The 11504-nt window shown below is 44.5% G+C and overlaps 1 protein-coding gene across 1 annotated transcript in view; it reads left to right on the top strand.

Annotated features, from left to right (window-relative positions):
- LOC101663181 (melanoma antigen preferentially expressed in tumors-like) overlaps positions 1–11129 on the top strand; it is a 12617-nt gene extending 1488 nt beyond the window's left edge. Inside the window, exons 2-3 of the mRNA XM_045285426.1 lie at positions 10697–10888; positions 11118–11129. Coding sequence (XP_045141361.1) covers positions 10697–10888; positions 11118–11129 — 204 coding nt within the window. The remainder of the gene's footprint in view (positions 1–10696; positions 10889–11117) is intronic.
- The last annotated feature ends 375 nt before the right edge of the window (positions 11130–11504 follow it).

The following is an 11504-nucleotide window of genomic DNA, read 5'->3' as shown; positions in this document are numbered from 1 at the left end:
ATAACTAAAGCCATAACCCTTTGCCATCTGTTCTCGGTCCTAACTTCTGCTTCGGGATGTCAATGTCCTATTTGGAAAGACTAGTATTTCCTAAATTAGATTGATTTTGATTGAGTTCTTGAGCATTAGGTCATGTTTGCCATGATTAAGAAAGAGGTTGGAGGTATCGGGCAGATGATACATCTAATGTGAGCAGCCTTCCTGAAGTCAAACTTTAATTGTTTCCCATACATCTTCTGCAAGCGATGAAAAAGGAGAGTCAGCAGCAGGTAGCAGATGTGCTCACCCCCATCAAGAAACAAAAGCCAGGAGCAAAATATATCGCTGCCAACCAAGGCCCCTTCCCTGGGCATATGCAGGACCTAGGCAACGTGGGTGCCAAGACACATGGAGATCTTCTAGGACTGCAGGTGTCCCAGATGCTAAAAAGTGACAAAGACTTTCCCCCGACTCCTTTCAAGGGATAAACCCACTGCCGACAACCCCGCCCTACATTTCTGTCTCCTACCACTTGCAATAATCGATAATAAATGCCTGTTTCAAAGCCATGCACTCATGCTGTTTATTTCTCCTGTAGCAAGACTACGAAACTTAAGAATCCCCTGTGATGCTCAACTTCCCAACACGATCGCTGAAGACCAAATAGGTGCATAAGCAAAGGAGCCCACCAGCAATGGAAAAGTGTTTCAATATGTATACACCTTTTCCAGCATTTGTTGGTATCTAGTTTTTAATTTTTTATTTTTATTAATTGGGCTACAGGTTTGTTTGTTACATGGAATGTCATCATTGTCCATTATTTTATTGCTAAATATATTTTCTCAGAATCAGGGCTCATTTTAATCTTTTGATGAAATCTTTCTATGGCACAGTATTATCTTTTTAACAGGTCCCACTCATCAATTTTGTGCTCCATGGTGTCTGCTTCCTTTGTGAGATCTAGTAGCCCATACATGCCCTGCTCTAGTGCCCTTAGATGTGTCCCACTTTTCTCATTGATGATCCTGACCAGATCCTCCTCAAAGTCATAGAGTTTCATAGAATCCTTAAACATGGGGAGACCATGGTCATGAGGACATTATCTGCCAACTCACTGGCTCACGGTAGATCTCAACCTGGGCTTCATCGTGGGATATCAACCTCATCCGCAAGACTAGTGTATCATGCCTGCCCAGCCCCTGAATATGCTGGAACTGACATGTGGACACATAACCTCAACCCTTCCACATGACTGCACGTGTTGCCAAGGCATGCATTTCAGAACACAAGGGAACATGTGAAATGCAGTGTAGGGGGAGGAGGGTAAGCATTAGGTGCCTGACACGGATTCACCATGCTGAATCTCAGGTCCACAGTATAGTTTTGTCCTTTGGGATATACATCTGTCTATCTCAATCCCTATAGCACAAGCCAAACCCCCACCATCAAGGTGGTTCCAACACCTAGGGAGCCCACACCACAGGGAGTAGCTGCCCCTCGGGACTGACACAGGCAGGCGCAATGCATGTCCTTGGAGCCCAAAGTCCCTGCCCTGGGATCCTTCTAGACTCAGGCGATCGTGAATGCCAAGACTCACGGTATCTCCAAGGATTACAGGGACGTACCCTGTAGAAAAGAGACCAGTCCCTCCTTCGGCAGATGATCAACTGAAAACGCTTTTCAACAGCCATAACTAAATTTCTGAATAATAACTCACCTTCTCTCACATAAAACAAACGTCTCTTTGCAAAGCTATTAACGTAGGTATTCACTTCTTCTATAGCAAGACTAAAAAAATTAAACATGCATGACCTGAGAAGTGTTCACACATCCGGGCAGAAAAGGGGCATGTAAGGAGGTCCGTTTGGGAGCTGTGCCTGAGTAGTAGGCTGTGTTGGTCTATTATTCAAGGGTTGGAGGCTTCGAAACCATCATTTTTTCCAATTGAGAAAGATGAGAGTCTGCTACCATAAAGACACGAAGTAGGTGTTTACCAATGTAGCTGATCCTGCCCATGAGGGAAAATGGAACAATCCACGTGGTTCAAAAGCAGACTAGTGTGCTTTATATACAGAAGAAAGATGAGTCTTTGCACTACCCCCAAACATCACAGTCTTGGAAACTCTTAGGGCCAGTCTACTCTGCCTTGTATGCTTTCTATTAGTGGGTGTCGACCAATGGCAGTAAGATTTTGTAATACTTTATCCTACATCATGGGCTACAGGACCTATGTTTTCACTCGCCAGCAAGGGTGTGATTACTCTTTCTGTTTCCTTTTGAAGGGGGCATGCATTAGGACCAATAGCACGGGAGCCTATTATGTACAGCGATGGTTCTGAACCTTCCTAATGCCGCGAACTCAGTACAGTTCCTCATGTTGTGGTGACCCCCAACCATAAAATGATTTTCGTTGCTACTTCATAACTGTCATTTTGCTACTGTTATGTGTCGTAATGTAAACATCTGATATGCAGGATATTTTTTCATTGTTACAAATGGAACACAATTAAAGCACAGCGATTAATCACAAAAACAATATGTACTTACACATTGTGAAATATTTATTTCTATTTACAAATAAATGAAATTTTGTCTTGAAGTATGGTGTAGCATGGGTAACAGTCTGCACACCGGGTACTCATATGTGGGCGTATCTGCATGTGGGCGGACCCGCCTGGAGATGGATAGAGGAGCGGTGTCTTGGCTCCTAAGATCATCAAAAATATTTGTTTTCCGTCGGTCTTCAGGGACTCCTGTGTAAAGGGTTGTTCGACTGCCAAAGAGGCTGCAATCCACATGTTCAGAACTGCTGATGTTTAGCCTGGAGGGAAATAGGGATCCATCCTAATATGTCCTACAGGTTGGCAATGAGGTGGAAGGGATGCAGTAGCGCTGAGTTTGGTGTATTTTATTTTTTATGAGACAATGTGGGAACCTGGAATGGATCTACGGGCCACTCCCACCAGGTGCTCCACAGAGAAGAACATGTTGCTCCAGACACTATTAACCATCAGGAACCATGGATGAGTGGTACACATGATGGGATTCTGGAGTATTTCAATAGTTTATCTATTGGGATCCAAACCAGAAGATCACGGTTTGAACATAAGTCTTTCTGTTTTGCATGAGCTGAATGCATTCCAGGATGTGTTCATCCGAGTTTACTTAGTTGTTCTACTCAGCACAAACAGGGTATAGAGATATGGGTGGGGGGAGGGGGGTTTATCATCCCCTATTTCTTTCTGTCCTCCTTGCCTTTGCACCTGAGTTTGGTTTGTGTTATTGAGTTATGACATAATGTGGCTTCCATGAAAGTATCTGCTATATTTGGATCCTATATGAAGACATTCCATAGTAAAAGGATTCAGGGTGGGATAGTACTCCTTAATCCCTTCTCAATATTTGTCAGATTGATGTCGGGTGGATCCAGGTCTGAGGTGTGGATCCAGGTCCTTTCACCTCCTAAGGGATTTTAGAGAAGCCAGCAGAGAGAACACTGATCTCTCGGTAGAAAGAAAGGAGATGGGGAAATCAGGAGCTCTCGGAGGCAGCTGTGTCTGAAACATCCAAGCACTCGTCCCATCACAACCCCAAGGAAATAGATGTAAAAGGAGTTTCTCTGAGATGTGGCAGAACAGAGCTTTCATCTCTCAAGGGAGTCTAGGATGCAGCAGCCTGAAGTTAGAGTACACAGCTGACTGCAGCCAGGAAAGGATTATGGGCCAGGGTGCATCCCTGGACTGGCAGTCTCTTCCCGGTGAGCTGCCTAGACCCAATGTAAGGCAGATGCTAAGATACAGGCAGATTTCCAAGGCAGGTCCCACTCTCATATATTGCCAGTTGACAAGGAACCGACGCTGACCCAACAGAAAGAGAGAGCATTCTCCTCCAGCTGATGCCCTGAATTTGGACTTCACCCACCTGAATGATAAGACAATTACTTCCAGCTGGTGATGCTACCAGCACTGGTAAAAGGATTAAGGATCGTAGCCAAAACCCTTAGTCCCTTCCAATCCTATGTGGTGCAGTGAATTACTGGGGATCGCTCAGCCTACCATAGTTTTCTAATGAGAAACTAGTGACTATCATGATTGTGCTGAGAAAGGACAGGTAGAGGGAATTATTGACAGGATTCAGTTTTAAGTGATTACAAAGGTTAATTTTGATGGGCAAAGTCTTGATTTCTCAACATGAAAGTTGCTCAACATCACCATCCTCACTGACTACCATCAAGTTCATTCCAAGTACATTTCAACCCAGCAACCCCATAGGTCAAAGAATTATACTTGTAGTCTGGGTATCCTTAATTTCCCCATCCTATTTGTTTGATTTTCTTTTTCTTTAAAAAAAATTTTTTTTATGATTTAAAACTTTACACAGTAAATTGGTTTTCCATTCAACAATTCATAACTTGATTGCAGTCCCTAAGATGTACTAGCACTCTTCCCACTTCCACCCTACCTGTGTTTCACCATCATGATTCAACCTTCTTTCCTGTTTCTTCTTGCTTCTAAGAGTTTTTATCCATAAGCAAATGCTATCCTTTTGATTTGATATGGTTGATTGTTCTAAGGACTGTATACCTCGCAGATGTTCCTCTTCCCCTCCAAGCATGTATATTGTTTAGCTGAAAGATGAGTCAGAGGAGTGAGTACATTTCCTGGACTGAAGAGTCACTAAGGGCCCTAGTCTGGGGATTCCAAGTCTCCCTCAGACCAGTAAGCCTGATCTACTTTATGATTTGGGGTTCTGTTCCACTTTGTTCTCCCACTCAACTCATGCTTCTCCTTGTGATCCCTTTCTGAGTAATTAGCAGTGGAAGCTGGGCACCATCTAGTTCTCGTCACAGGGTCGTGGAGGCTGAGGTTCGCTGTGGTACAATGGTCCTCTGCATTTTTTGGTCAGGTACGAGATTATAGTTCTTTGTCCTTGGAAAAATAGCAATCAACTATGATGGAGAAATAAAAGAATTCAACGACAAGAAGAAATGAAATCAAAAGACAACATCATCACCACAAAAAGCACTCAATGACATCCTATGGCAAAAAAATCTATCAGTCTCAACAACACACAGGTCTGAAACCAGCATTTCCTCACAGATACACACACACACACAGAGCCACGCCCCACGCAATGATGTAATACATGAAGAACAAAGAAACTAAACACAATACACATACACACAGATAACATGCCAATATAAAGCAAAATTTCTGGAATAAATACATATATATCAATGCCCTCACCCAAGGTCAACGGGCAAATTCTAAAGTCAACAGACAGAGAGAAGCCGATGGGTCAGAAAACAAAATCTATCAAATGCTACCTCAGGCTACCTCCGACCTCATACACGCACAGACCTGAAAAGCCGTAAAATCTGACGCTGACAAAAAGCATATCAAGCGTATAGCAACCAAAGGAAATCAGGGATGGCAATATTGATAAATGCTTAGCAGAACGGAAGGAAGGAGACCTGGAGCAGGTCATTTCTCTGGATGTGCAGTCCCTGCCTGGTGAACCTCCTAAGCCCATGGTAAGGATGAGACCCAGACGCTGTGCTCTCCAAGGGAGGTCAGGGCCTTAGATGTTGCAAAGAGAGAAGGAAGACACTCCAGAACACACAGGGAGAGAAACTTCTCTTCCAGGTGATGCCCTGAATCTGGATTTCAACTACCTACACAGTAGGACAGATAGTGTTGGTTGTTTGAAGGACCCTAATTGGTGATCCTTCTCTCACTTGTGCAATTAAGAAGAGAGAGAGACTTCTTCTCCAGAGGTCAATCCTTTAAACACTCCCAATGTAATCCCATCATGCCTGCTATGCACTAGAGACAAGCGGTTGAGGTGGCATGTTTGGTAAAGCATTGTGAGCTTGCCACCAGGTCACTGGTTCAAACCTCTCAGCCAATCTGGTGGACTTGGTGAGGCCATCTATTTCTGGAGAGATCGACAGTCCTTAGGAAGCCAAAGAGGCACTTCTAGTCTTTCTGATTAAGTTGGATGGCTCTAAGCTGGAAGAGACACAGAGATAGTAATTTTGTGCTATGGGAAATGAGTCACACAGAAGAATATCCATAAGGACACAACTATATTGCACCTATGAGAATCTGGATGCTAGAGGCATTTCTATAACCAATTGCTTATTCCACTCTGTTCTGCTAACACGCTCCTCAGAGAGTTCCATGTTCTCGCAATCACAGTGGGTAAGGTGTGATGGCTGAGAGTTTGTGTCAACATGCCTGGGTCTGGATTCTAAGGGATTGATTGGTTCATTATGATGGCATCAGCCTCGTTGATGAGATTTCAAAAAATTCCATCACTTCCATGCTGAGACCTACTGTGAGCAGCCAATGAGGGGGGAGATAGCTATCTTGTGGGCGTGGTCTTATTTAAAAGGTCTCTGAAAGCTCGGTAGCCTTGTTCTGGACCTGGACCCTTCATCTGACCTGAAGGTTTGGGGACTCGGGACAGAATCCTGTCATCATTCCTGCTTCTCTGGATGTTGTCAGTCTCAACACCCTTGAGGAAGAAGTCTGCCACTGGACCTGCCATCTTGGATTCATCATCCACTGGATCTACTTGATCAAGGTTAAGAGTCAAGACTGAAATCGGAGCCTTGTCAGCCTCTGCAACTGTGAGTTGAAATGGGGAGAAGCATGACAATTCTCTAACATGGTTCTGAGGAGCGATGTGGGGAGGGACCTAGACGTTGCAGGGTGGGGTTCCAAGCTTGGCTCTCTTGGAGGCCTCTGTAAGGTGAGTGCATTCTATGTTCCATCATGAACATAGAGATGTATTTGCTCTACTCAATAATCAGGCTAAAGAGATTAGAGTGTCCTGCTTATTGGTTGTGGTTTTGGTCGCTATGTGCCATCAAGTAGGTGCCGACCCATTGGCACACTCTGCACAACAGAAGAAATCAGTGCACTCTTCTGGGCCATCCTCAGCACTCTTCCTAAGCCTGTGGCTATTGTCCCATCCCCTGTGTCAATCCACCTCTGTGAGGGCTTCCCTCTTCTGTGCTGCTCCTCTGCTTTACCACGGTGTCCTGCTCGTGCAATGGTCTCTCACGACACTATGTGCAAAGTATGTCTGACAAAGCGTTGTCGTTCTTGCCTCTAAGGAGCACTCTGGCCAAATGTGGTATCATGTTATTTCTCAGGAAGGGTTATAGGTGATGCTTAGAAGCAATGATAGTTCGAAGCAATTACAGATTTGATAAATAACTTAAATTACTGAATCTGAAATTGATGATTTCAAGGATAAATCCCCACCTAATTCACAAGCAAGAGTTATTTCACAAAAGTTCAACAATTAATTATTTCTATCATGTGTTCTGTGACAGACTAGCAATAGCCACAAAAATGCCCTCTTGTTGACTGCTGAATGACCTGTCAACTTTCCCCTCCCATCACATGAAGCCCTGCTAGTGACTAATTTTAACATGGACTCTCATGTTCTGGAGATCAGAACATTGTTATCAATAATGTTCCCTTTGATGTTGTAACCAGGATATTACTATTTTTCATTTTATTAACAAGGATGTTATAACCAATGCTGTACCCTCTCTGGCTCACTAACTCTAAAGAATATTAACGTTCATTTTGCTTTATGCTTCTGTCCACTCTTGCTTATGTCCTAGACAGACGATAAATGACTGTTGGCCTTCAAAGTTGGACTGAAACCTCCACTTGAGACTGCAACCTTTAGACTTTAGCATCCGTTGATAACCAAATGAAGATTCTTCTAAATCATGAAGGCATAAGAATGGCTGTGTTTATCGAAACCCACAACACTTATGCCAAAACTCTCATGTCTGAAGAGCAAGTTTAAACTTTAATCCTCAACCTCTCACACGCACCCCCGAAAAAGAAGAGATTTTAAGGAGGACAGATTCTATATTAACTGTTCTTTCTATAATTTTCGTTGGATAATGTCAGGCAAAGCTTTCTTGTGGTGTGAGCCCATTCCCACCTGGCTTTTCTGTACCACATCTACACAACGACATTCACTTTGTTCTCACTGTTATTTTTATTTGTTATTTCCCCCTGGGCAGCATGTTTCACTTGAATACTTCAATTTGTCTTCTCAAGTGGCTCTTTGAAATGTTCTGTTCGGCTCTCTCTTTCATCATTTCTTCCATTTGCTTTAGCTGAATTTCCCCCAATGGCAAAATTCAGTGTCTGATTTCTTTCTTCCATTTCTGTCTTGTGAATCATATTGCTTTCTTCATACGTGATGTGATTGATGTTATTTCGCATCTGGTCCATTTACTGTTGGTTCTGTTCAATTAATCATATCTGTTCTTGAGATGACCTTGACATTCATGTGGGATGGATCTAAGCTTCCATTTGTACTCTCAGGTACGTGATTAATTTCTTAAGCTTTGTGTTCTCAGGCTCCATGTTGACTGCAGATAATGAACTCCTATAAAATGTCTGATATAGGGCTGAAGTCTGAACATTTCATTTTTGAGAAAGTATGCCTGACAGTCAAATGCAGAAAAAAAATCCACTTCATTAAATTCCTTGAGATCATGGAACAATGAAGTCCATCATCTTGCCCTTGGGTAGGGTGCATTGGAGAATGGATTACCTCCACCCTCCTGCAGCCAGTCTAGGGAGGGCAGTCCTTTAGAGGATTGACTGGTGTGTCCTTGATGGATAGTCCTGTAGTGGAGGTTGCAGAGTCAAAAATGTTACCCTGCCTATCTTGCTCAGACTGCCTTGTTTGGAAGGATCAATCTTCTAAGCGATAAGGAACCTAAAGTATGTGTCCTTATCTTTGCCTTCTTCGGGCTTCCATAATCCCCCTCCTATTGTGATTAATGAACTTCCAATGATGCATGAATTTGACAGTTTCTTGTATTCCATGCCTTAGTGATCGTATATCCTGACTGTGAATCTTTGGATGCTGTCATGCCTTCATGCTAATAGTGTTCATATATCTTTGGTTTGGTTTTGTCTTTATTGTTTGGGCCTGGTCTGGACCAGGAAGCCCCTTTCCCCAGCCTCTCAGGAAGAAGGATGTCCTACTGGACTTTTCAGCCCCTCCTTCCAGCATTCCAAGGAGCTTATCTCTCCAGGCGGGGGTCCACTCAGCCCCTTTCCTCAGCATTCAGGACTGGCACAATCTGCAAAAACAAGATGATTTATTCACAGGCCCCATCCTGGCTCAAATCCTGAAGCTATAGCACTAAAAACTCCCGACCCATTATCAGTACATACGTTCTTAGTTCAAACCCTATATATATATATCCCACTACCTTACTGCCAGGTGAGACTTCCTTAACCTAACTCCTTGGTGTGTGGAATCCGCCCACGTGTTCTTTCCCAGCCTCAATAAAGCCTTTGTTAAGTAGCTAGGCTAGGGACTGGGGCGTTCATTATTCATGCTCAGAGGTTCAGGCTTCTGGCCAGGAAGAGGTGGTACACCTAGGTGGGTGTTACACCTGGATTGGCCCATCTGGACCAGATGAATTCAATTCAGCCAATGGGGTCACCAGGATCTCCAACCACGCCTCCCAGCAGAGGACCTGAAAAGCCACAATCCAGAGCCTTGCCACCCCTTCTGCTTCTCAAGCTACTCCTCAGAGATTGTGCAGCATCTCCTCTGGCCTCAGGACTCCACGTGCAGGGGTGAAGTGCCCTGAGGGTGCCTGTGCAAAACTGAAACTTTTCTAATTTTCATAAAAATTACTTGGACCACAAACTGGGCTTCCGTGTGAATTCTTTCTCAAGCGAAGCCAAGGACCAAGGTATATCTTTCCCACGAGTCAGATCTTACACCTTTGTTAATTTCACATTCCTGGCTGAGTTCTATCTCAGCTCTGCATCTCCGTTTTGACCTTTCATCTATGTCCTTTATGTCTGAATAAATGTCCTTGATTTAGAGTTGGGGTAGTGGTCTCTTCTGGACTCTAAAACATTTGCCACAGTTACAGGCATTTTGGTTTCTGTGAATCACATCAGCATACGTCTAGATTTATCGCTGCCGTTTGCATGGTTGAAGAATGTATGTATGGTGAAGAAGTCATTGTCCTTGCAAAATCTGCCCCTTGATTTCCAGATTTCTTTCTATCACCAAGACCAAATATCCAACTGCTTGTCCCTCCTCTCTGTTCCCTAATTTATTATTCCAGTCACCAATAATCATCTATACCTCCTAATTGCATGGTTGGTCAATTTCAGACTGACGTGATTGGAAGAATTCTTCAGGTTCTTCATTAGTGACGGATCAGTAAATTTGAATGATCATTGCATTGGCAAGACTTTCTTTTACTCCCATAGTTGCTATTCCATGACAGGCAGCATTGCAGTTCAATAGAGATCTCAACATTTCCATGGGAGGAATGCTCAGTCATTCCTGTTGAATTTGTCATAGGATTGTTTGATTCAATATGCAACCACTATATTTCCTACTGATCTTTGATTCATGCGCCTCCCCAGCTGCTGTGACCACTGCCCACCATCGCCCTGCCTGCCTTGGATTCCAGAACCCCAGGACGGACTTGATAGAGTCAAAGGAAGTATCCAGTTTAAGATCTAAGTGTCAAGTGGACCTTGCCAGCTTCTAGCACTGTGAGTTGGTAAGAGGAGTGTCCTAGCCACAAAGCTCCCCTCTTAGGATTCAAGGGTGTAGGATCCAGATTGTGGAGTGCTAGGACAACTAGCTTGTCGATCCAAGAACTCTGACAGACCCCTCCTTTTATTCACAGGACTGCTTTGGGAGCCGAATGATGAGCATGAGACGCAGAAACGCACGCAGGATCGTGGACCTGGCCATCCAGACGGTGTTGCGGAACGAGACCTCAGTCATTGCCGCTCTGGAGTGGCTGCCCACAGAGCTCTTCCTCCCCTTCTTCATGGAAGCTGTTGTTGGGGGACACACAGAGATAGTGAAAGCCATGGTGTGGTCCTGGCCTTTTGGCTCGCTCCCACTAGGGGCTCTCCTGGAGTCGTGGCATTCTCATCGGGACATCTTAGAGGCTGCCCTGGATGGTTTTGATATTCTGCGGGCCCACAGGTTTCCAGCAAAGAGATGCAAACTGAGAGTGCTGGACTTAGGTGTGAACCCTGACACTGACTTCTGGCAAGTGTGCGCCGGACCCCAATCCGTTGCCTCTGTGCCCTCATCAGAGGATCCAGTGACCACCCAGCCAAGAGCCAAGACTCACATGGAGAAAGATTTCAGGGAAGGGGAGACGCTTCAACCCTTGACCTCCGTGGTGTTGGTCACAGACCTGCGTTTTCTGGAAACAGGCCCAGATGAATTGCTCACCTGCTTCACTGAAAGAGTCCAACAGGGAAAGGAGCTGCCGCCCCTGTGCTGTAGGAAGCTAGAATTTGTAGGTCTCCCACCACTTCCCATAACGGAGGAGATCCTGAATGCGGTGCAGCTGGACTCTGTCCAGGAGGTGATATTGCACTGCCGATGGGACCTGCACACCCTCAAATGGTTTGCTCCTTACCTAGCCCAGCTGGCTCAGCTGAGCACACTCCATCTTTCTGGAATCATCCTGGACC

This window comes from Echinops telfairi, unplaced genomic scaffold (genome assembly GCF_000313985.2).
Source record: "Echinops telfairi isolate 266 unplaced genomic scaffold, ASM31398v2 ScPeMD7_7470;HRSCAF=8508, whole genome shotgun sequence".
NCBI lineage: Eukaryota > Metazoa > Chordata > Mammalia > Afrosoricida > Tenrecidae > Echinops > Echinops telfairi.
This window is presented reverse-complemented; position numbering and strand designations above follow the sequence as displayed.